Genomic DNA, 24,014 nt, shown 5'->3' with positions numbered 1-24,014 from the left:
AGCCCTCTTATTTAGTGTGTGGGCTGCATATTTGCTTCCTGTGAATGTTCCGAAGAACAGAACGTCACTTGCGCAAAGGCTGCAAAGAGTGTGCGGAAAAGGCATGATATGGCTGGGCTGAAACACGACAGCGACTCCATGGCAATATTCTGGGGAGAGCTGCGTGGCTGAGGGGTGACAGCTGCATTTCTTCGGCGGACTACTGGGGGCACCACGAAGAGCCCTCTGGCATCCATACAGGGACGCGTTGTTTTCCTCCCTATTGCTGTCCAATATTAGTGCATTTCCAGGGCCTTCCAGTTTTACTCCCTCGCCTCCAAAGCGGGGGCAGCCAAGGTGTCTCCTGCCAGAGAATTCCCTGCTTTGGGCCCCACCAGCCTTTCCTCATGTCTGCTTCTCCTTTCCCACCTGTGCCCTTTTGTCCTGCCTCTTGGTTATGGGCTAATTAGCTCGGTAGCTACCCAGCCCCAATCTGACCAGGCCGTCAAGACTCCTCTCCTTGATCGGGACACTGGGGAGAGTCTAGCTGGTTGAACAGCGATCCTGGCGCTGCTGATTCCCAGGTCTCTGTTATGCACCTTGCACCCATGCCTAACGGAAAGGGGCTTCTATCTCCAGGCCAGGGATGTGGTTTGAGGCCATTGGGGGAGAGGGGAGGTTCCCCCTTTCTGTGCACCTGCCAAGCAACCAGGGTTCTAGGCTTCCATTACACATTGTTTTCAAGGCTCTCCAAATGACCCGGGTCCTTGGGCACACGTCCTGTAATAAGCCCAGTGGTTAATCCGTAGAGCCCTGCATGGATACAACATTTGTATCCGCATCCGCATCAATATCTGCAAAATTGAGCCGTGGATATCCGCACTGATATCTGCGGATACAATACCTGCAGATATAAGGTGGATCTCCGTGGATTTGCAGGGCTCTGCTCATCCGCCACTGCCCATAACGCCCCTTCAGCCCACACAGGTCCTCACACTAGGGCACCCTGCGGGTCCATGCTTCTCGTTCTTGCCCTTTTGGCTTTGTAGAGGGGTCTGCTGGTGTCCTTCCTCCTCCTAGTGACCCCATTTCCCCACGTGCTCTTGGGATCCCCCCACGTGGCTCTCCAGAGGCAGAAGCTCAGATAACTTCTTGACCACTGTTAACGAGCTCCCATCATCTTTATCCCCTGGGGTTAAAAGTGCCTATGGAATATTCGTGCTGGCCTCAGCAGGACTATTCCCGCGAATGAGCATCACTCCCGTGCACCCATTCACTAGTGAGCAGCAGGTCGCATGTGGGCTAGGGAACACCATGGGACTTTCGCATGTGCGTTGATCTGGGAGGGAGCTCCCTGAGCGAGTCAGCCAGGGCCCAGCTGGCAGGTTTGCCGTGTAAGCACAGGGGCAGGGAGGGTTATGGTTGCCAGATGGTTTCAGAAAAAATACTGAACCACCACCACCACTACCACCTAAAACCATGCCAGGAAAAAGTTTGTTGAACAACAAACAAACAAAAAACCACACTACCGTGGCCCCTTTAAAAAACCCCACAGTAAAGCTTTTTGGCCCTAGCCGGCTGCCGGTGGCTTTCCGCCATCTTGCCTCCCTGCACCGGGCCGGACAGCTCCCCTGAGGAACTTGGTAAACTCTAGCGTTGCCAGGCTGCCTCCGTACTGAGCCGGAGAGCCTGGAATTTTCGCCTTCTGGCCGGGAAAAAATCAGAAAGTACCGAACATTTTAGGTGTCTGCATTTTCTGAATTTTTTTACCGGACAGGAAGCAAAAATACCAGACTGTCTGGGTCAATACCGGGCACCTGGGAACCCTAGCGGCCATGGCTCATCACCAGGCAGCAGCTATCCCCACGCCCTGGCAATGGGACACTGGATGGGGAGGGCTCCAAGTTACTACAAAGCCCAGTCGTGTGAGGTCAAGGAGCAGAGCAATTGGCACGAGGGGGGTGAGGCGGGGGGAGTAACCCCATGCTTAAGGCACTGATTTGGGACTCAATAGAAATTAGAAGCCTCAGTCTAGGGGCACCATTTCAGATTTTGGTTGAGGGGCGTAGACCTGTGCATGCTGTGATGGGAGGGGGAGAGTGAGAGCATGGGGGGGTTGAAGACAGAGGCATCAGGAGTTTTATTGAGCATGCTCAGTACAAGCCAAGCACCAAATGGAGGGAGGGAAACAGCCGCCTTCCTCCTCCTCCCCCCCACACATCACCTGTATCCAGGAGCTACTAAGGCCCAGGCAAACTCTACTTTTTTGGCATACAACTTAGCAATTAGCCTTACCATTTTTAATGTATATTTTTGCTGTGTTACTAACTCTGTGGAGAGACAGACAGACCCCATCAGGACACCTGGGCGCTCTCTGAGCTCTGGAAGGGGAGCGGGTCTAGTGGGTTACAGCAGGGGGCAGATACATTTCGGCTCTCTATAAGAACTTCAGAATGGCCACTGGGTCAGATCAATGGGCCTTCTAGCCTTGTATCCTGTCTTCCAACAGAGGCCAATGCCAGGTGCTTCAGAAGAGGCCCTCATCATGATCCATCCCCCGTCACCCATTCCCAGCTTCTGGCAAACAGAGACTATGGACACCATCTCTGCCCAGTCTGGCAACATGGACCGATCCTCCTTGAATTTATTTTGTTCTTATTGGAACCCTGTTATGGTTTGGGCCTTTCCACCATCTCCTACCAAAGAGTTCTACAAAATTGACCATGAAGAAATAATGTATTATGCTTGTTTTAAATGTTCTGCCTGTAAATTTAATTGGGTCGTGAAAGAATGAATAACATTTCCTTATTCTATTTTTCCACACCATTCATGATTTTCTAGACTTCTGTGATATGATATCCCCCCACCTTTTAGTATTTTCTTCTCCAAACTGAACAGTCCCAGTCTTGTTAATCTCTCCTCATATGGAAGCTGTTCCTTACTCCTAATCATTTCTGTTGCCTTTTCGGTACCTTTTCCAAATCCAAATAGCGTTTTTTTAAGATGGTGACCAAATCTGCATATAGTACAGTAAACTTCCAATAATCTGGCACCTTTAGGACCCAGGGAGTGCCGGATTATCAGATATGCCGGACTATCAGAAGGGGGGGCTATGAGGGGTCTGGAGTGGGGTGGGATGGGGGTTCCACCCCAGACCCCTCATAGCCCCCCCTTACGATAGTCTGGCTCTGCCCCAGGCGTCCCTGATTCAGCTGCTGCTGGTCAGTTTCAGCAGCAGCTGAATCGGGGATGCCTGCAATAGAGCAGGGGGACGCCTGGGGCAGAGCAGCTGGAGTGCTGCCGGGTTGGTCCCACAGCACCAAAGGACGGCGCTGCAGGACCAACCTGGCAGCACCCCAGCTGCTCTGCCCCAGGCATCTGGATTCAGCCTGCTGGTCAGTTTCAGCAGCAGCTGAATGGGGGAAGCCTGTCCAGCTGTCCCAGCACTTCCGGGTTCCTGATGGTGCCGGACCATCAGGAGTCCCGGAGCACTGGATGCCGGACTAATGGAGTTTTACTGTATTCAAGATGTGGGCATACAATGACTTTATAGAGAGGCAATATGGTCTTAGCTATTCCTTTCCTAATGACTCCCAGGCTACGTCTACACTGGCCCCTTTTCCGGAAGGGGCATGTAAATTTCAGCAGTCGTCGTAGGGAAATCCGCGGGGGATTTAAATATACCCCGCGGCATTTAAATAAAAATGTCCGCCGCTTTTTTCCGGCTTTTAAAAAAGCCGGAAAAGAGCGTCTAGACTGGCCCCGATCCTCCGGAAAAAGTGCCCTTTTCCGGAGGCTCTTATTCCTACTTCAAACCCTTGTTTTTTCAGTTTGGGGTTTGTTTAGTTTAGAAAAGAGAAGATTGAGGGGGGACATGATAGCAGTTTTCAGATATCTAAAAGGGTGTCATAAGGAGGAGGGAGCAAACTTGTTCATCTTGGCCTCTGAGGATAGAACAAGAAGCAATGGGCTTAAACTGCAGCAAGGGAGGTTTAGGTTGGATATTAGGAAAAAGTTCCTAACTGTCAGGGTGGTCAAACACTGGAATAAGTTGCCCAGGGAGGTTGTGGAATCCCCATCTCTGGAGATATTTAAGAGTAGGTTAGATAAATGTCTATAAGGGATGGTCTAGACAGTATTTGGTCCTGCCATGAGGGCAGGGGACTGGACTCGATGACCTCTCGAGGTCCCTTCCTGTCCTAATGTTCTATGATTCTAAGTTTTACCATTTTCAAGAACATGTATAAGTTTAAGAGCAGGTTTTTTTTTTTTTGGTTAGTCTCTAAGGTGCTACAGGACCACTCCTTGTTTTTTCCGTTTTTTTAAGTTTAGCAGCAGTAATTCAAATGCAAATCTCAGCACCATAATATTCATTCCTATTCTTTTATTCTCTTCTATCTTTTGAGTACCCAGCAATATTTTTGTGATGATCTAAGGATCCTTCAATTACCTGAATGCCCAGCCTTTTGTTATTGTTAATCACTCCCTCTTCTTATAACAAACTCCCTGTCCCAAAGGCAAACCTGCAGGCAGGTCAAACTCTATTGCAGTTAAGAGCTGCCTCTAGAGCCAGGGCATGCAGCATTAAGCAGACCTCAAGTATGAAATCCAGGGGATTCAACTCAGGAGGGGGGGCTGCTACCCTCCAGCCCTTCATAAATGGTGCCGTGCTTAAGTCTGTGAAACTGGGCCTTCATCTCTCTGGGCTGCAGTTGAGAGGTAAGGCCTTAGGGAACAGGGCTATCCCTCACTGTGCATTTGGATAGGGCTCAGCACAATGGGGGTTGAGGGGCGAGGGGGGGACATCGACACTAGAAACTTTAGCAGAGCTACAGTTGATTGACTTACAGCCACGGCAGGAATTACTGTGGTCACACATGTCCACACTACCCTCCTTGGGTCAGTGGCGCACATCGTCACCCGCTTCCACCAACCTCAGAGAGGCAGTCTGGGGAACCGAGAGCCCAGACCCTCAGCTCTGCTGGCAGCTCCTTGTAGAAGCCCAGATGTCCCCACAGGCCCCCAGGCAGGCTGTCCTCCCTCCACCTTTATCTTCCCATTCCCTGCTGGATGCAGGGAAAGCCTCCCCATCTGCCTGCCCTGGCTTCTCATGCCTCCCAAATGCCTTGCGCCAGGCAGCCTTGTCAATTTCACAGCTGAGTCATGAAATTGACAAGACAGCTCAGGTTCCCAGCCTCTGCACTTCTGGCTCTGGCCTCCAGCTGGGACTGGGGTCCAGAGCTGTGGCTTTGCAAAGATACACCACCACTTGGGCTGTGTCTACATTGGCACCCCTTTCCGGAAAAGGGAGTCTAACGATTTGCTAGCTAAAATTCACTTTGCGGATTGGCCACTGAAGTCATGTGATATGGTTTCCTCTTTCCTGATTGAAAGAGCAAAACTCTGAGAACTCTTTTAAACCAGCATCCAATTGTAATTTAACAGTGGCATTACAGAAGACCCCCAACCAATCTACTTTATAACAGGGGTACTCCAATGCCCTGCACCAGCCAGATGTTGCTTTGAGCTCATCTTACCTTGGTTTCTGTAGCCAACGGTTATGGGGGTGAGCGGGCTAGCACCACAGCCAGCCTGGGCTCCCCCAACGGATCAGGTCCCTCTGCGCAAGCCCAGGCAGACCATCTGGGATGGGAGCCAAGCACCGGCCTCGCCCAGGCACTGTTGCACCAGGCTCCACACGTGGCTGGACAAGCACTAATATATTTCCACTAACAAACCCAGCTCCGGCCATTCGCTAGGCCACTGCAAAGTGCAATTAACACAAGAGTAGCCCAGTCCCCCCCACCTCCAGCGGATCCCAGTGCAAGGAGACCAGTGGAGCCTGGGGATCAGTTAGGACAGCGGTTCCCACACTTTTCGGCATCCCGCCCCCCTTTTTGATTTTTGAGAAACCCTCATGCCCCCCCCTCCCAAAAAATAAGCAACAAAACTTGGGGTGGGATTGATGGGGTGTGTGGGGGTCTGGGTCGCCTCGTGCACCCCCGGAATGTCTTCACGCCCCCCAGTTTGGGAACCCACGAGTCTCGTGCCCCACCCCCTGTTCACGCCCCCCAGTTTGGGAACCCACGAGTCAGGTGTAGGGGGGGGGGAACCTCCAGGCCTGGCTCCTTCTGCTGCAACCTCCTGGTTCAGTGTTGGAAGAGAGTCTCTGGCAGGGCTGTTTTGCGCCCCCCCCCCCTTCTGTCCTAGGGGAGACTCGCGGCTCCCGGGCCCCCCACGCTGGCGTGGGCTGCGGGAGCCGCTCCCCAGCCCTGCCGGGGGAGGAGTCCGCGCCAACCCAGGGCCATAAAAGGAAAGGCCCGGGTGCCGCGGCTGCCTTCTCCCGGGGAGGCCCGAAAGCACCAGAGATGCCCGGTGCCTCCGCCCGGCTCCCGCGCAGGCAGCGCCGCCCGCCCGCCGCCAGCAGGTAAAACCCCGGCTGCCGGTGCCCAGTCGTGGCGTGTCCCCCCCCAGCTCGCAGGGGAGAGGAGCTCCGGCAGCAGCGGGGCAGGGCGGCCCCTTTCTCGCCCCCTTTCCCCACCCACGCGCGAAAAGGGGGGGGCTTTTCTCCCACCCCACGCACACCGGGAGCAAACCGCTCCCTTCCCCCCACGCACACGCGAAAAGAGGGCGGCCCCATTTTCTCTCCACGCGGGAGCAGCGCCCCCTCCCCACGCACACCCACGCGGGACAACCCGCTCCCTTCCCCCCCCCCACGCACACGCGAAAAGGGGGGGCCCTTTTGTCCCTCCCCACGCACACATAGCGGGAGGCTCCTCTTCCGCCTCCCCGCACACGCGGGGAAAGAGCGGGTGGGCCCCCCTTTTCCCACGCACGCAGCCGCGGGACAGACGCGCCCCCCTTTTCCCACGCACGCAGCCGCGGGAGCAGCGCGCCCCCCTTTTCCCACGCACGCAGCCGCGGGAGCAGCGCGCCCCCCTTTTCCCACGCACGCAGCCGCGGGAGCAGCGCGCCCCCCTTTTCCCACGCACGCACCCGCGGGAGCAGCGCGCCCCCCTTTTCCCACGCACGCACCCGCGGGCCAGACGGGCTCCGCGCCTAGCCGCGCCCACCACCGTGGCGCTGCGGCGTTCCCCCGCCTGCCGCCGCGCCTCCCACTGGTCCGGCGCCGTGTCACTCACTCGGCCCCGCCGCTTGTGCCCGCGGCCGGGGCTGCCGAGCGACTCGGCTTCCTGCGGCTGAGTCAGCGCCCGGCCCGGCAGCAGGGCGGCGGCAGCTGTTTTTCCAGCCGGGGCGCCCCCCTCTGCTCCCTTCTCCCCTCCAGCAGGGCCATGGAGCCGGCCGCCGCCCCGGCCGCCAGCCCCCGCTTCAAAGAGGAGCTGCTCTGCCCCATCTGCTACGACCCCTTCCGCGAGGCCGTGACCCTCTGCTGCGGCCACAACTTCTGCAAAGCCTGCGTGAGCCGCTCCTGGGCGCACCAGCCGCGCCACGCCTGCCCCGTCTGCAAGGAGGTGTCCTCGCTGGACGACCTGCGCGTCAACCACACGCTCAACAACCTCGTGGAGATGCTCCTGCGGGAGGAGAGCCGCAGGGGGGCCCAGGCGGGGCCCGCCCTCTGCGCCCTGCACGGCCAGGAGGCCAAGCTCTTCTGCCAGGAGGACAAGGAGCTGGTGTGCCCCGCCTGCCAGGCCTCCAAGCCGCACGAGGGCCACAAGGTGCGGCCCGTGGGGGAGACGGCCAAGGACTACAGGGTGAGTGGGCCCAGGCGGGGAGGGGGGGGGGTGCGTGCCCCCAGTGAGGTGCTTGTGGGGGTGGGAAGGATGGGGGAGGGTGTGTGCACCACTGCATGGAGACCTGCAGGACAGGGGGATGCAGGGCGTGTGGCCAGTGCTGTATGGGCACAGGGATTTGCCCTGGGCACGTGGGGTGGGGCTGCCCACCGGGTATTCAGCCAGTGGTGTGTGCGTGTGGCACCACTGATACACGGATGCACCCAGTGGCACTTCCAACCGGGGAGTGGGCTGCTTGCACTTCGGATGCTGCAGAGAGAGGTGTATGGGGGTGCACAGTACCCCCCCCCCCCACACACACACCCTTGCAGTAGGACAGGTATGTGCTGCCCTTCCTTCCGTGCAAACTGCCTGAGGCCCCTGGCCTGGGATTTTTACGGAGCTGCCCTTAGTTGGTCTCTGGAAATAGGCGTGGCTCTAAGCAGCCAGGGGCAGGACTGTGTTTGGGCCGCAGGTGTTTCCCAGATAGATACCCTGTCCGTAAGTTAGCCCTGCCGCCTCCTCTCCCCACTGCATGGCCCTGCTGTGGGGGTGCATTAAAAAGCTGGGGTGCTGCATGGCCCTGCCAGTCCCCAGGCAGGAGACCTAGCGCTGTGGCTTGTCCTCTTGGCAGTATGGCAGAGCTGGAGAGCGCTCCGGGAGGGGCCCTGCCTCTGCTGTCCCCCGTGCGTGTGTCCTGGAACGGTGACTAGCCCCGCCAATGACCCTGCCATGGCCCCATGCCTGGAGAGTGGGCCCGCGAGGCAAGGGCAGTGAAGTTTGCTTAGCGCTGGCATGGTGGGTGGCAGAGAGACTGTGGCAGAGAACCCGCTCGGGGCCCCCTCCCACTCACGAGTCCGGAAAAGGGAAATTGGAGCTGCTGTCGTCACTGGCCGAGTGAGTCACCGGGAAGGGCCGTGCCTTCATTCAAACGCTGCTGCAGCAACAGCCGTTGGGACCGGCGCTGAAATCTGGTTCATAACCCCGACTGACAGCGCGCAGGGTGGGCAAGCGGGGGTAGCGTGGCCTAGTGGTTGAGACACAGCCCTCCGAGTCAGGCCTCCTCTGCGGTCATCCCAGCCGTGCTGTGAGCGGGCGTGAGTCTCGGACTCTCTCACGGGAGGGTGCCTGCCTGCAGAACAGGGAAAACAAGCACTGGGCGGGGGGAACTTGCCAGACAGGATCAGGCCTGCATCTCTCTAGCCAAGGGGCCTGTCTCTGACAGTGGCCAGGACCAGATATTGAGAGGAAGGTGCCAAATACCCTGCAAGGAAGCCCCTTAGGAGTTGTCTTAGGCACTGCAGCAGGGGAGTTCAGACTCTTGAGAGCCTGGTGCCGTTAGACTGAGGCTTGTCGGGCTTGGAGATCCTTGGGGGAGGGCCTAGCTAAATGCCAGCTGTGACTGTTGGTGAAGAGGTGTGATTTCACTCTGGTGAAGGGGGTGGGTGTCTACCTGTGTGTCTATAAAAGGGCGTCGGGCCTGGTTCCCTGACAAAGAGCATCCCCACCTTGCAGGCCAAGTGGAGGAACATGGAGAACTCCCTGCGGGACAAGGTGAAGGATTTCGGGGCGGTCCGGCGCTCCTATGAGTCCATCTCCAAGCACAACCAGGTGAGCCGCCAGGTGGAAGTGGGTTGGCGGTTTGCACAGTCCCTGCCCAGACAGCCTGCAGAGGGGGGGTCTTGGCTGCTGGCAAACCTACAGCCGGCCTTGTTGTGTGTGGAGCCTGACCCACAGGCAGGCGGCTGCGGAGTCTCTCACTACTACCAGGAGGGGTTGGTTGAGCCACAAGTTGCTGAGCTGGTGCCACGGCCCAAAGCCCCCTGGTCTCTCTGGGTGACTAGTGCCCAATGGAGCCTTTCCTCCTGGAGGATCCAACGGTCCTTTGCAAACTGCATGTAGAGGATTACGCTCCTGTGGCAGGAATGCAGCCACCTCTGGGGTGGAGCGCTGCCCCTAGCCCGTGCCAGCAATCCCTCACACCGGTGTCAAGGAGGATAACGGCAGGAGTGTTGAGGCAGGCAGGCTGGGTCACAGGAGGCAGAATCGGCCCCCGTCTGCTGTGCCTTGGGGTCGGGAATCTGCATCGGGATGGGTGATTGGGAGGGCGGGACCAGGAGCAACATGGGAACAGGGCGGGTTGTGGATCTTCACACCGGCACAGGCGCCATTTGGCACGTGGCAAGTGGCTGTGAGCCCAGGGCTTTGCGCAGCCTGGGCAAGCCAGCCTAGATCCTGGGGACGTACCAGAGCAGCCTGGGGAGCCGACCTGACCGGCGCCAGAGGCCCCAACGAAGCTACCGGACACCCACCGCCTAGGAAGGAGTAGAGATTCCCAAGCGCACAAATGGGAGAGGGGCACTGGATTCCTGTGCTGTTTCAATGGGAGAGGGGCCGCCCTCTGCCTTGTGTCGGTTGGGGAAAAAATGAGACAAAATGTTCCGGGTTTTTTTTAATTGAAAAGGTTTAGTTTGGGCGGTCGGCTCCTGGCCCCAGCTAGGGCTTTGGTCCTTCCCTCCCGCAGGGGGCCCGAAGCCCCAGATGTCTTTCATCTGCGGCAAACAAAACTCAAACAACTGAAAGTGAGAAAGGCAAGTCAAAAAATCGCAAGCCTTTTTCAGCCTTCGATGGTTTTAGTGCAGCCAAGGTTGTGTCAGATTTTGCTTTTTAACGGAAAAGTCATTAGAAAAACTCCGATCGGTCTCTTGATTGCAGACTCCTTGGGGCAGGGCCCCTACGGCTGTGTCTGAGCGGAACCCCAGGCATACACATCGCCCTTCCTGTCCTGGAGTGGGGCGGCGTGCGGTCTGGGGGGCAGCTCTTGGGTGCAGGGACCCCCTGGGTGTGGTGAGGCCCTGGGTTGTCAGGTCACCGCTGTGACCCTGTGATTCCTCCCGCCGGGCAGGTGGAGGTGGCCAGGCTGGAGGGTCAGATCAGGGAGGAGTTTGAGAAGCTGCACGAGTTCCTGCGGGGGGAGGAGAAGGCCGTGCTGTCGGAGCTGCAGGAGGAGGCTCGGTGCAAGCGGGGCCTGATCGAGGGCAAGATCAAGAAGCTGTCGGAGGACAGTGACGCCCTGCTGCACGAGGTGAACCAGCTGCAGGCTGACTTGAAGGAGGACGACCTCTCCTTCCTCAGGGTAAAACCCCCTCCCATCCACCTCCAGTGCCTACAGTCGCCCCTTTTCCCTGACTCCAGTGGGGCAGTGTGGTAGGGGGAGTGGTAGAATGACACCCTAGCTCCGCCCACGTCCAGAGCTCCGCCCACGTCCAGAGCTCCGCCCATGTCCAGAGCTCCGCCCACAGTGTGAGAGCTAGAGGTTTCTGCTCAAATGATTAGCCGTGCAGTGGTTGACTCAGCTCTAACTTTTCCATGATCGTCCTTAGTCTTCAGCTAGCACAAATGTGGCCACCTGCCTCTCCTGGGACCAAGAGCAGCTGGGTGCCCCTATGTGGGCACCTCTGTACCCCTGGGAAATAAGAGGCTCTAGTGTGACGGCGCGTTGGGGTCCCCCGTCTCCTGCACCCCGAAATGGCGCAAACAGACTGCACCAGCCAGTGGAATTGAGGGTGGTTTACTGCTCCTCCAGCACAGCGCAGCACAGATGTAATCTGGTCACAGGAACTGGGCTAGGATGCCTCAGGCCCCCTTGAGATGGGGGAGACTGGGCCCCTAAACTCCAGCTCCTCTCCCTAGGCTGTCTCATCCATGCCCTCCGACAGCCAGCAACCAACTCACTCACTTCCAGCCCTGCCCCCCAGCCAAGGCAGCATTCCACCTTCCTTTGTTCCTCTCCATGGGGGGTGTCTGGCCACTGGTTTGCATAGTGACTCATCCTGTTTTGCTGGGTCGTGGTACCCACAGCAGCCAGTGGGGGTTCCCCCAGAGCCAGCAGCATAGAAACCAGCCAGGTACCCCCACTACGTCACAGTTCTCCCCCCTCCGAGAGCGAACTGAGCAGGGTCACTCCGCTCGTGACCTAGGGAAGTTCGGGTCCTCTGCGTGGGAACCCGCCCCGGGGACATGGGTGCTCCCCTTGACTCGGGCCGGCCGTGGCGAGGCCCCACATGAATTGGCTTCCCTCTGTCCACTCGCCGCCCCGCTCCAGGGTGACTGGCCCAGGCCTGTCCTCGGGGGTCACACCCACCCTTCCGCTGGCCTTGATCTCTGGCCGGGGTCTCTCGGGCCAGGGCCATGAGCCCAGCGAGCCTTCTCTGGACAGCCAGGGCGGCTTCCACCCCCGATGCTCCATCCAGGGAGGACTTCCCCTCCCATAACTCTCTCAGCAAGCCCAGAGGGTCTATCTGGGGTAGAGACCCCCAAGCCGCTTTCCTCCTGTCTTGGGCCTTCCCGCCCCTCTGGCAGGAGTCACAGGACCGGCAGTACCGCTGCACGGCTGTAAAGATTCCCGGCCAATAGAAGTGCTGGAGCAGCCTCAGCCGGGTGCTCCGGATCCCCCGGTGGCCCCCAACGGGGACATCGTGGGCCAAATACAGCAGCTTGAGGCGATACTTTCGGGGGACGACCAGCTGCCGCTCTACCCTCCATGCCCTCGCCTTCCTGGGGAGGAGCCACTCACGGAACAGGAGCCCACGCTCCCGCAGGAATCTCTCCTGGCCACCTCTCCCCCGGGGCTGAGCTGCACGGAGGCCAGCCTGGTCCCTCAGCCTCTGCAAGGAGGGGTCTGCCTGCACCTCAGCCTGGAATTCAGCTGCTGAGGCAGGGATCGGGACCTGTTCCCCACCTCTGCCTAGGTTCGGAGTCCCAGCCTGGCTGGACCCCGGGTCCACTGGGATGGGACCCTGAGGACGCTGCCAGGAGTCCTTCCCTGGACCCACGTTGTCAGCCCCCCGCTGGCTCTGGCTCCGGGTAGTGACTAGAGCCCGCTGGGATTCATGGGGCCACTCCTCTAGGTCGTTCCCCATCAGCACCTCGGTGGGCAAGTGCGGGTGCACCCCCACTTCCTTGAGGCCTTCCTTCGCCCCCCATTTCAGATGCACCCTGGCTACAGGCACCTTAAACGGGGACCCGTCTATGCCCTTCAGGGTCAGCTGCGCGTGGGGTAGTATCCGCTCCTGGGCCACTATGTCAGATCGGGCCAGAGTCACCTCCGCCCCCGTGTCCCAGAAGCCCGTCACCTTCCTACCATCCACCTCCAGGGGTATGAGGCACTCGCTCCGCAGGGGCCGTCCTGCCCCCACCCGGTACACGGAGGAATCCGCCTCCTGAGAATCAGACCTCCCAGGGGAGGTGCACTGAGCATCCTTCCCCTCTCTCTGAGCTGAGGTTTGCCTGCCAGCCCCTGCCTCTGGGGCAGCCTGCCCTTCCTCCCGCCCCAGCCAGTTAACCCTGGACAGTCCCCGGTCCTGGGACCTGGTGCACTGAGCCCTCTTGTGGCCTTTTTGCCCACAGCGATGGCAAGTTAGGCTTTGGGCTGTCTCTGTCCAGGCCCTGGCTGGTTCTCTGGGGCGCAGACGACCTGTTCCTTGGTCTCGCCCCGTAGTTGACTCCCTCCGTCGCTCAGCCGAGATCCGGTCTCTGCGCGGTTCCCTTTCTCTCCGGGACTCCCGTTCACACCCGGACCGGCTCTCCGTGAACTCATCCGCCAGTCTCCCGGCCTCCTGGGGGTTCTCTGGTCTCCGGTCCTTGAGCCACAGCCTCAGTTTGGGTGGGCACGCTTCATAGAACTGCTCCATCATGACCAGCTTGAGCAGCTCCTCTGCGGTCTGGGCTCCAACTCCAGACACCCACTTGCGGCAGTATTGCGCCAGGCGGGAGGCCAGGTCCACATAGGTCTCCCGTGGCCCTTTCTGTACCCCCCGGAACTTCTTCCTGTATATCTCGGGGGTCAGCCCGAACTTGTGCAGCAGGGCCTCCTTGACTCGGTTGTAATCCCCTGGCTGTAGGTCCTCCAGCTGACTGAGCACTCCGGCCGCCTCCTGGCTCAGTGCGGGGATGAGCTCCTGCAGCCAGTCAGCTGGGGGAACCCGTTGCAGTCCACAGGCCCTCTCAAAGGAGCTGAGGAACCCGTCTATGTCACCCATGTCCTTCAATTGGGCCACCACGAGCCTCTCCAAGTGGCTGGCAGCCCTGGGACCTTGGGGCCCATCCGCACTTGGCGCAGCCGGTGCCCCGCCGGTTCTCCGCTCTGCCATGGCCAGCTCATGCTGTCGCTGCCTCTCTCGATCTTGGCGCTCCTTCTCTCGGTCCTGGCGGTCCTTCTCTCGGTCCTCTACTTCCAATTCCCTGATCCGCAGCTGGATCTCCAGCCGCCGCAGCTCCGCTGGGCTGGCCCCTGCCCTAGATGGGCCGCAGCTTGCAGGCCTCCTGGGGGAAGCTGTCTCATCTCTCCGTTGGGTTCCAGCGCTCCTCCCCCTCTCTGAGCCTGACACACTCTCAGGGGGGGTCTGGCTGCTTCCCCTGGGGACAAGATCCTGGCCCTGTGGCTGGTCATTCTCTTCCAGCTGGGTAATCAGCTGGGCCTTGGCTGCTTTCCGCACAGGCAAGCCCCTCTCTCTGCACAGCCCCACCAGCTCTGCCTTCAAGAGTCGGGCGTAGGCCATCTGCCCGCTGGGCCCCTCGGTGCAGACTCACCAGTCTAGTGCTGCAGCGCCCCACGATTCCCAGGAACCGCTTCGCTCTGTCTCCAGCACGCCTGGCTCCAGGGCTCTTGCTTCTACTGCGCCTTGTCGCTTGCCGCTGGAAGCTCCATCCACGGGGTGCAGTGCATCCCACTTCTGACACCAGTGTGACGGCGCGTTGGGGTCCCCCGTCTCCTGCACCCCGAAATGGCGCAAACAGACTGCACCAGCCAGTGGAATTGAGGGTGGTTTACTGCTCCTCCAGCACAGCGCAGCACAGATGTAATCTGGTCACAGGAACTGGGCTAGGATGCCTCAGGCCCCCTTGAGATGGGGGAGACTGGGCCCCTAAACTCCAGCTCCTCTCCCTAGGCTGTCTCATCCATGCCCTCCGACAGCCAGCAACCAACTCACTCACTTCCAGCCCTGCCCCCCAGCCAAGGCAGCATTCCACCTTCCTTTGTTCCTCTCCATGGGGGGTGTCTGGCCACTGGTTTGCATAGTGACTCATCCTGTTTTGCTGGGTCGTGGTACCCACAGCAGCCAGTGGGGGTTCCCCCAGAGCCAGCAGCATAGAAACCAGCCAGGTACCCCCACTACGTCACATCTAGTGACAAAGGCAGGAGGTAACCTGCAATCCGTCTGGGAGCAGTAACCCGAGATGGCACATGGCAGAGTATGGGGGCTGAGCATGGACGTGAAGGGACAGTGGAAAATTACTTGTCGCCATTTGGAATTGGCAGTGCAGAAACCTCCCCTCTGTAAGGAGTGGGGTGTCCCTCCCCACACAGCACGGGTAGCTGGCGTCCGGTCCGAGCTGCTCCAGCAAGGCCATGGGCAGATGGCAGAGAGTTTGGGGAAAGTGATGCCCAGAGCCACGCAGGATCAAGGACTGAGGCAGCCTGGGGTTTTGGGAGCTAGATAGGCACAGCTCGGTGAAGGGGCATCAAACCTGATTCAGGCACCCCTGGATGGTGTAAACCCAGCCTCGTGTGTGGCCTTCAATGGAGCACCCCAACTGACACCAGCTGCAGACTTGTCCCTGTATTTGAAGGGTGTGATCATTTTGGATTAAGCCAGTTTGGGCTGGTCTGCCCTAGAAAATGAGATTGGTTCACCTGCGTTGCTTGGGGTGAGAGAAATCCCACACTTGAGTGGCATAGTTAAGCCAGCCTGAGTCTCTGTGTAGACAGCGCTGGAGTGATGGAGGAATTCTTCCATGGAGCTAGCTTCCACCTTTCTGGGGAGTGGATGACTAGGCAGCTGGGGAATTACAGCTTCAGTCTAGACGCTACGGAGCTGTAGTATCTCAAGTGTAGACGGGCAGTGTTCCCTCTGATCTCTTCCATCTGTGTGTGGAATACATTTTTTTTTTGTGTGCTGAGGAATGTGCACCACTGGTAGAAACAAAATATCCTAGCTTGCGATCTCTCCAGCGCGCAAGCTTGCAGCTTACAGGAACGCTACAGACAGGCCCATAGGCGCTACGGAAGGGACTGGGCAGAGAGGAGACCTCAGAGAAACAGTCTGCAACCAAGCAAAGGAAAACTTGCCCGTATTCTGCATGCGTGCGGAGTCAGCACCTCCTCCAGGCGGTTTGGGTGAAACAATCATGTTTTCCATGTAAATTGTGTCTCAAACCTGCTTAGAAGCATATTGCTTTCCTGGGGGGAGTTACACTTTGGATCGCCCCAGTCCTGGGTGTAAGAATTTAACGCCCATCCCCTCCACATTTGGGAAGTCAGGTGCTCCAGTGCATTACAGTCCTGTCCCCAGGGCCCGATTCTGTGTCCCCTCTCCCCGCCCCTCCCCGTTGTCCGTTCCTCTGTTCACTTAAACCGGCCCGAGGCGCGTTTGTAACGTGAGACGTCTCTTTCCTCTTTCAGAAACACAAGAACCGCAAGCGCAGGTAGCGTGCCGTCCTGACTGGTTGAAATCCTGACTGTGCACTGGAGGCTTGTTGGGGAACACGTGGCCCTCTTGCGCCAAGTCCGCGGCGTTCCCCGTCCCCAGCATAGTGGCTTTGTCCCTTGTGAAGAGTTTCCTGGGGAAGAGGGAGGCATGAAATGATCACACAGTACATAGGGCTACTGCTGTGACTAGGTGGGGGTGGTGCTTTCGTAGAGGGCCTTGTTTTCCAAGGTGCGGAGTACCTGCCACTCCTGCAGGGGCCCAGCGCCTCTGCCTGTGCAGCCCATAGCAATGTGCCCTCTAAACTTTTTCCATCCATGTGCGGAATAAATTTGGTGCACCCAGGCAGGTATGGATGTGCACCACCATGGAAGCACATGATGGTGGCTGTGGGCGCTGTGCTCATCAGCTGGGCACTGTTTGAATCCCTCCTGGGTGGCTGCCCAAGCGCACAACTTACAGGGAACACTGGCCCAGGGTGTCTTGGGTCCTAGAACGATTTACAAATTGGATGGGTAGAGATGAGCCTGAGATGCAAACTCTCGGTCGAAATAAGGAATCGCACCCTCTGTGCCACGTTGGCCTTTGAAGGGCCGGTCTAGGACTGATCTCTGGTGCCAAAGACAGGAGTTGCAGCCCCGCCCCGCCCCAGGAATGGCTCTAGGCAGCCCTTCAGGCTTGGAAATGAAGGGTCCCTTCTCCAGCTGACTCTGGAGGGACAGTGTCAGACAGGCCGTAACTCCCCAAGCTGGACTCTAGCCAGGGAACGGCTGAGGATTTGGTTTCAAAGCCCCGTTGGACAGACAGCCCCTCCCTCAGCACAGCAGCCCCTAGCGTGGTGCTGGTCGGACCCTGAGAACAGAGCACTGTCCCGACTCCGCTGTGCCTTGGTGGTCTCACCCCTGTCCCAGCCGTGTCCTCCCTGACCCAGGTGATGCTTTGCGGTAACTCCCCTAGAACTAGCCTCCCCGGCCGGATCCGTCTAAACTGCCCCTGCATGTCCCCAGGATTGCCTGCACGGCCGAGGAGCCAGAAGCCATCCCACCGGGGATGCTGGTTGATGTCCCCAAGTTCCTGGGGTCCCTGCAGTACAATGTGTGGAAGAAGATGCTGGACATCATTACTGTAGGTAAGGTGCTGGGGGCACGGGGCAGCGAGTGAGGTGGGCACCGGGGAACTGAGAGCCACAGGGACGCTCAAACTATACCGGATAGGAGCCCCTTGGCGCTCTGCAGGCAAATTTCTTCCTTCACAGCCTCCATGTAACACACAGAGATGGGTCCACCTGGAAGCTAACAACCTACTACTGCTGAAGGCTTGCTCCTTTAGCTCAAGTGCTAGAGGCCCCCGGCACTGAAGGCTGTGGGTTCACAGCTTGTGGGATGACCGGCTGTAGGGTATTGCATTAGACACAGCCAGCCTGGGTTGTGTGTGCCAATGACGTGACATCCTGAGTCTCCCAGGCAGATCCTGGTTTGGGCAGGTGGATGCTGACTCTCAGCACCTTTCAGTCCCTGCACAAAGGGCGTCCTTTGCCTTGACTCACCCGGCAACGCTTCAGGGTTGGTTGCTTCAGGATGGGGTAGAGAGACTGTCTCCTCCCCACAGGCCAGCTGCTCTTCCAGCATCCGAGGATCGGTAATTGCACCGAGCAGCTGTCATTCTGGGTCTCAACAGGGATCAAAGCCGGTGCCTGTTACAGCTTGTGCCAAAGGACTAAACTCTCTAACTGGGAGTTCTAACCAGTCCCTCCTCTGTCCTCTGAGGAGAGGCTAAAGTGACTGGGACTTTTCAGTTTAGAAAAGAGGAGACTGAGGGGGGATATGATAGAGGGCTATAAAATCATGAGTGGTGTGGAGAGGGCTGATAAAGAAAAGTTATTTATTAGTTCCCATAATAGAAGAACTAGAGGACACCAAATGAAATTAATGGGGAGCAGGTTTAAAACTAATAAAAGGAAGTTCTTCTTCACACAGCGTGTAGTCAACCTGTGGAACTCCTTGCCAGAGGAGGCTGTGAAGGCTAGGACTATAACAGAGTTTGAAGAGAAGCTAGATAAATTCATGGAGGTTAGGTCCATAAAAGGCTATTAACCAGGGGATAAAATGGTGTCCTTGGCCTCTGTTTGTCAGAGGCTGGAGAGGGATGGCAGGAGACAAATTGCTTGATCATTGTCTTCAGTCCACCCTCTCTGGGGCACCTGGTGCTGGCCACTGTGGGCAGACAGGCTACTGGGCTAGAAGGACCTTTGGTCTGACCCAGTACGGCCGTTCTTATGTTCTTATGTCCTCGACCCGCAGAGAATAACGCGCTGAACAGAGGGTTACAGGTAGCCACCGTAGATGCTGCATCTGCAGGCTCCAGATGCTGCTACACTGCATTGTGGAAGGGGGAGGTCAATGCGCTCTACTCTTCGAGCAGGGAGTTGGACCAGATGGCTTCCTGAGGTCTCGGAATCAGAGACGGCAGAAGATTAGGGTAGAAACCAAAGGCGGAACCTCTTTAGGGAGCTGGAGGTACACACGTGCAGGTCTTGCTTTTATCCACTAGGGGGCAGTGAGGGGGGGGAGACACAACCCTAAGAAAGACCAAACTGAGCCAGACTAATGCTCCATCTAGTCGGGAACTTCCGACCGTCGCAATGCCACATGCGTCCGAGGGAATGAACGGACCAGGGAACTCTCCAGGCATCCGGCCCCTGTTGTCCGCTCCCACTTCCTGGCAGTGAGTAGTTCAGGCCGCTAACAGCAGGGGATTGCATCCCTAATGCTGGAGGTCTCCCAGCCTTGTTCCAAACCCTGCTGCCTGTTAATTTCATTGGGTGACCCCCTAGTTCTTGTGTGTCGTGAGACAGAGCCAAGAACACGTCCTTATTCACTTTTTCCACACCAGCCTTGATTTTTAGAGACCTCTATCCTATCCCCCCTTAGTCTCCTCTTTCTGAAAAGTCCCAATCTCTTTAATCTCTCTCCATATGGGACCTGTTCCAAACCCCTCATCATTTTTGTTGACCTTTTCAGAATCTTTTCCACTGCCAGGATATCTTTTTTGGGGGGGGGGGGGTGGGATGAGGTGACTACATCTGTACGCAGTATTCCAGATGTGGGCATCCCATTGTTTGAGAGGCAATAAGATATTTTATGTCGTAGTCTAGATCCCTTTTTCCCAAGGTGCATTTCTCTATATCCGCACTGAAATTCATCATCCAGTGTGTTGCCCAGTCACTGAGTTGTGTGCAATAACGCCATAACTCTTCGGTCTGCTTTGGACTTAACCATCCGGGGCAGGTTAATATAATCGGCAAACTTTGTCATCTTACTGCGTACCCCTTTCTCCAGCTCCTTTATGAATATAGCCGACTGGTGTCTCCCCATACTAGGGTGTGTGTGTGTGAGACTATGCGTCCTCCCCTCTCCCTGGCAGCCAGACACTGAACGAGATGGAGCTGCTTCGACTTGAGAGAGCCTGGCTGGGAGGCAGCAGCCTGCTCCCTGCCCAGGCTCGGCTGCCGGGACGAGTGCGTGTGTGGAGAATCACAACCACTGAACACTGGGGATGTGATCGGGAAAGTCCCCAGAAATCTCACCGCTGGGGTGGATTTAGAGGCAGAAAGGAGGGAGGGAAGCAGGCCCGGGGAAGACACTGCTCTGGCACTTGGGGATCAGGGTAGGGTCTCAGTTCTGCTCCAGGCTCTCTGTAGAGCAGCAGTGGGCAACGTTGGCTAACAAGTGAGCTGTAGGAGTGGCCACCTTCAGCTTAGTCAGCTGCGAGATGATTGTAACCAAGCCGGTCTCCCGGCACAGGGCAGTTTTGCTCACGACACTTGCGTACCTAGAATTTGCAGGGGGTGCCGATGGAACCGTAGCCGCGCTGGGATTGGCTGCAGAGGGAGCGCATGGCTCCCGCAGTCCGTGCTGTGTGCAATCCACATGCCCTCCCTTCACGTGCCCCGGCCTTACGTGCACGTCGCTTTAGGAATACCGGTAGGACACAAACTACGTGCGGGGGAACCAGCGGAATCTGGCAACCCTGTGTGTAGGCAGCGGTACACGGAATGTCTCGCTGGCCACGCACGTACCCCCGATGGGCTGCCGGTTGCCCACCGCTGTGCTAGGGCTTCAGAAGTAGTTAGACTGTACAGTTCCCTGTAGGAGCAGGCATGGCAAATGTATCTGTTACCGTAATGCCTGCACACCAACTGCGGAGCTGTGTGGGGCGCTGCACAAACACCTTGCAAATGAGAGCCCCTGCCCCAAAGAGCGGACGGTCGTCCAAGTGAGAGCGAGCAAGGGGAAAGCGGGAGGGGGAGACAGGGAGGTGCAGGCGATAGGATCCAGGTAGTGCTCTGCCTGTTGGGAGCGGTGCTAACCGCATGGCGCCTGGCGTTCCCTGTGGAAGCTCCAGCAGGGGGCGGTCTGAGGTGGAACTCAAAGGTGGTTTTTTGGGGGACTCTGAGTTTGGACTGGAGGCCAGCCCTGGCTAGGAGGGGCTGATCGCTTGAAGCCACTGGCTGTAGCAGGCTGTGAGTCAGCCACAGGCCCTACCCCACACCTGGTGCTGTCCCGTGTGCAGTCAGAATCTTTCCCTGCACATGAGGGGCGGGCTGGGGGACTGCAAAGGTGCCTGTGGGAGAGGCTGGGGGATGGAGGCTGGCAGGTGGACTGTTTGCCCATGGCTGTGGCTAAGCAAAGGCCTCTAAGGCTATCGGTAGACACCTGGCACCAGCCTGCCTCTAGCTCCAAAGGCAACTCCTGGGGCCTCCTGACAAACCAACTATTCCGATGTGTCAGAAAGATAGAAAATATGGCAAAAGACCGCCTTGGCTTAACCATGAGATCTTGAATGATCTAAAAATAAAAAAGGAGTCCTATAAAAAATGGAAAGTAGGACAAATTACAAAGGATGAATATAGGCAAACAGCGCAGGAATGCAGGGGCAAGATTAGAAAGGCAAAGGCACAGAATGAGCTCAAACTAGCTACGGGAATAAAGGGAAACAAGACGTTTTATAAATACATTAGAAGCAAGAGGAAGACCAGTGAGGAGGGAGAAACAGTAACAGGAAACTTGGTAATGGCAGAGATGCTCAATGACTTCTTTGTTTCGGTCTTCACCGAGAAGTCTGTAGGAATGCCTAACATAGCGAAAGCTAGTGGAAAGGGGGTAATTTTAGAAGGTAAAATTAAAAAAAGAACAAGTTAAAAATCACCTAGAAAAGTTAGATGCCTGCAAGTCACCAGGGCCTGATGAAATGCATCCTAGAATACTCAGAGCTGATAGAGGAGGTATCTGAGCCTCTAGCTATCATCTTTGGAAAATCATGGGAGACAGGAGAGATTCCAGAGGACTGGAAAAGGGCAAATATAGTGCCCATCTATAAAAAGGGAAATAAGAACAACCCAGGAAACTACAGACCAGTTAGTTTAACTTCTGTGCCAGGGAAGATAATGAAGCAAGTAATTAAGGAAATCATCTGTAAACACTTGGAAAGTGGCAAGGTGATAGGGAACAGCCAGCATGGATGTGCAAAGAACAAATGTCAAACCAATCTGATAGCTTTCTTTGATAGAATAACGAGTCTTGTGGATAAGGGAGAAGCGGTGGATGTGGTATACCTAGACTTTAGTAAGACATTTGATACGGTCTCGCATGATATTCTTATCAATAAACTAGGCAAATACAACTTAGATGGGGCTACTATAAGGTGGGTGCATAACTGGCTGGATAACCGTACTCAGAGAGTAGTTATTAATGGTTCACAATCCTGCTGGAAAGTCATAACAAGTGGGGTTCCGCAGGAGTCTGTTTTGGGACCGGCTCTGTTCAATATCTAAATCGTTGATGAAGATATTGGTATAGGAAGTACGCTTATTAAGTTTGCAGATGATACCAAGCTGGGAAGGGTTGCGACTAATCTGGAGGATAGGGTCATAATTCAAAATGACCTGGACAAATTGGAGAAATGGTCTGAGATAAATAGGATGAAGTTTATTAAAGACAAATGCAAAGTGGTCCACTTGGGAAGGAACAATCAGTTTCACACATATAGAATGGGAAGTGACTGTCTAGGAAGGAGTACGGCAGAAAGGGATCTAGGGGTTATAGTGGACCAAAAGTTAAATTTGAGTCAGCAGTGTGATGCTGTTGCAAAGAAAGCAAACATGAATCTAGGATGTATTAACAGGTGTTTTGTGAGCAAGACACGAGAAGTCATTCTTCCGCTCTACTCTGCGCTGGTTAGGCCTTAATTGGAGTATTGTGTCTAGTTCTGGGCACCGCATTTCAAGAAAGATGTGGAAAAATTGGAGAGGGTCCAGAGAAGAGCAACGAGAATGATTAAAGGTCTAGAGAACATGACCTATGAGGGAAGGCTGAAGGAATTGGGTTTGTTTAGTTTAGAAAAGAGAAGACTGAGGGGGGACATGATAGCCGTTTTCAGGTATCTAAAAGGGTGTCATAAGGAGGAGGGAGAAAACTTGTTCATCTTGGCCTCTGAGGATAGAACAAGAAGCAATGGGCTTAAACTGCAGCAAAGGGAGGTTTTGGTTGGACATTAGGAAAAAGTTCCTAACTGTCAGGGTGGTCAAACACTGGAATAAATTGCCCAGGGAGGTTGTGGAATCTCCATCTGTGGGGAGATATTTCAGAGTAGGTTAGATAAATGTCTATCAGGGATGGTCTAGACAGTATTTGGTCCTGCTATGAGGGCAGGGGACTGGACTCGATGACCTCTCGAGGTCCCTTCCAGTCCTAGTGTTCTATGATTCTATGATCTCCTCTCTCAGTTCCCTTCAGCTTTGACCCCAACTCCGCCGCAGGCTGGCTCTCGGTCTCCAGCAACCTCACCAGCGTGACCAACGGCAGCTACAAGCTGCTGGTGGACAACCCGGAGCGCTTCTCCTCCGCCCCCTGCATCCTGGGCTCCCAGGGCTTCTCCAAGGGCTCCCATGTGTGGGAGGTGGACCTCGGAGGACTCACGAACTGGCGCGTGGGCGTGGCCAAGGAGCGCAGCGGCCGCCGCTGGAACTTCCACCACGACGCCCGCTCGGGCTTCTGGTACATCTACCGCCTGCAGGGGGCAGACAACGAGATGTGCCGGGCCTCCAACTCGGCCAGGTCGGAGACCGTGCTCCGGGACCTGAAGCGGATCCGGGTGGAACTGGACTGTGACGAGGGCGAGCTCTCCTTCTACGACGCCGACCACAAGAGCCACATCTACACCTTCCACGAGCACTTCAGTGGTGAGGTCTTCCCCTATTTCTATGTGGGCAACCTAATGCCTGATACACCTCCTGGCTCCCTCCGGATCTGCCCTCTACGCATCCGGATCAAGGAAGACCTCCCACTTTAGGCTGCTCTGTACAACCAGTAGAAAGGCTCCCCTTCTGGCCTGCCACGTTCCCATCCTCCATTGCCCCGGCCTGCCTCTTCCAAGTGCCTTTCTACAATGCCTTCCACGGGGGTGTCATCCTCCAACGGGCCAGCCCCTGACTTCCTGCTTGGGCTTTCTCAGCAGAAGCTGTTACCGCTCAGTTATTTTCTACTGTTTGCCTTCATAACCGATTTTTTTTTTTTTTTTTTTTTTTTTTTTAATAAATAAACTTCTGTGGTGGCCGGATGATTTGGGTCACAAATTTCAAGTGTCTCCTTTCAAATCTTTGTCTGGAACGGTTCAGTGAGCAGCCAAACCCCATCCCCCTCCCTTTAAAAAAAATCACCAAGTTGGGAAAGCATTTCCTCTTATGGGCTGAACCTGTGGAACTCATTGTCACATGATACTGAGCCCCCAGGTTTCAAAAAATGGGTGTGGGCCTGTG

The 24,014-nt window shown here is 56.5% G+C and overlaps 1 protein-coding gene across 1 annotated transcript; it reads left to right on the top strand.

The window, feature by feature from the left end:
• Positions 1–6,255: 6,255 nt before the first annotated feature.
• On the top strand, positions 6,256–23,779 carry TRIM35 (tripartite motif containing 35). Its single transcript, XM_075923311.1, has 7 exons — positions 6,256–6,406; positions 7,265–7,691; positions 9,225–9,320; positions 10,615–10,845; positions 16,174–16,196; positions 17,206–17,327; positions 22,983–23,779. Exons 1-7 carry the CDS (start codon positions 6,348–6,350, stop codon positions 23,546–23,548), a joined length of 1,524 nt encoding a protein of 507 aa, XP_075779426.1. The 5' UTR covers positions 6,256–6,347; the 3' UTR covers positions 23,549–23,779.
• Positions 23,780–24,014: the final 235 nt, after the last annotated feature.

This window comes from Pelodiscus sinensis, chromosome 3 (assembly GCF_049634645.1).
Source record: "Pelodiscus sinensis isolate JC-2024 chromosome 3, ASM4963464v1, whole genome shotgun sequence".
In the NCBI taxonomy this organism is placed as follows: domain Eukaryota; kingdom Metazoa; phylum Chordata; order Testudines; family Trionychidae; genus Pelodiscus; species Pelodiscus sinensis.
This window is presented reverse-complemented; position numbering and strand designations above follow the sequence as displayed.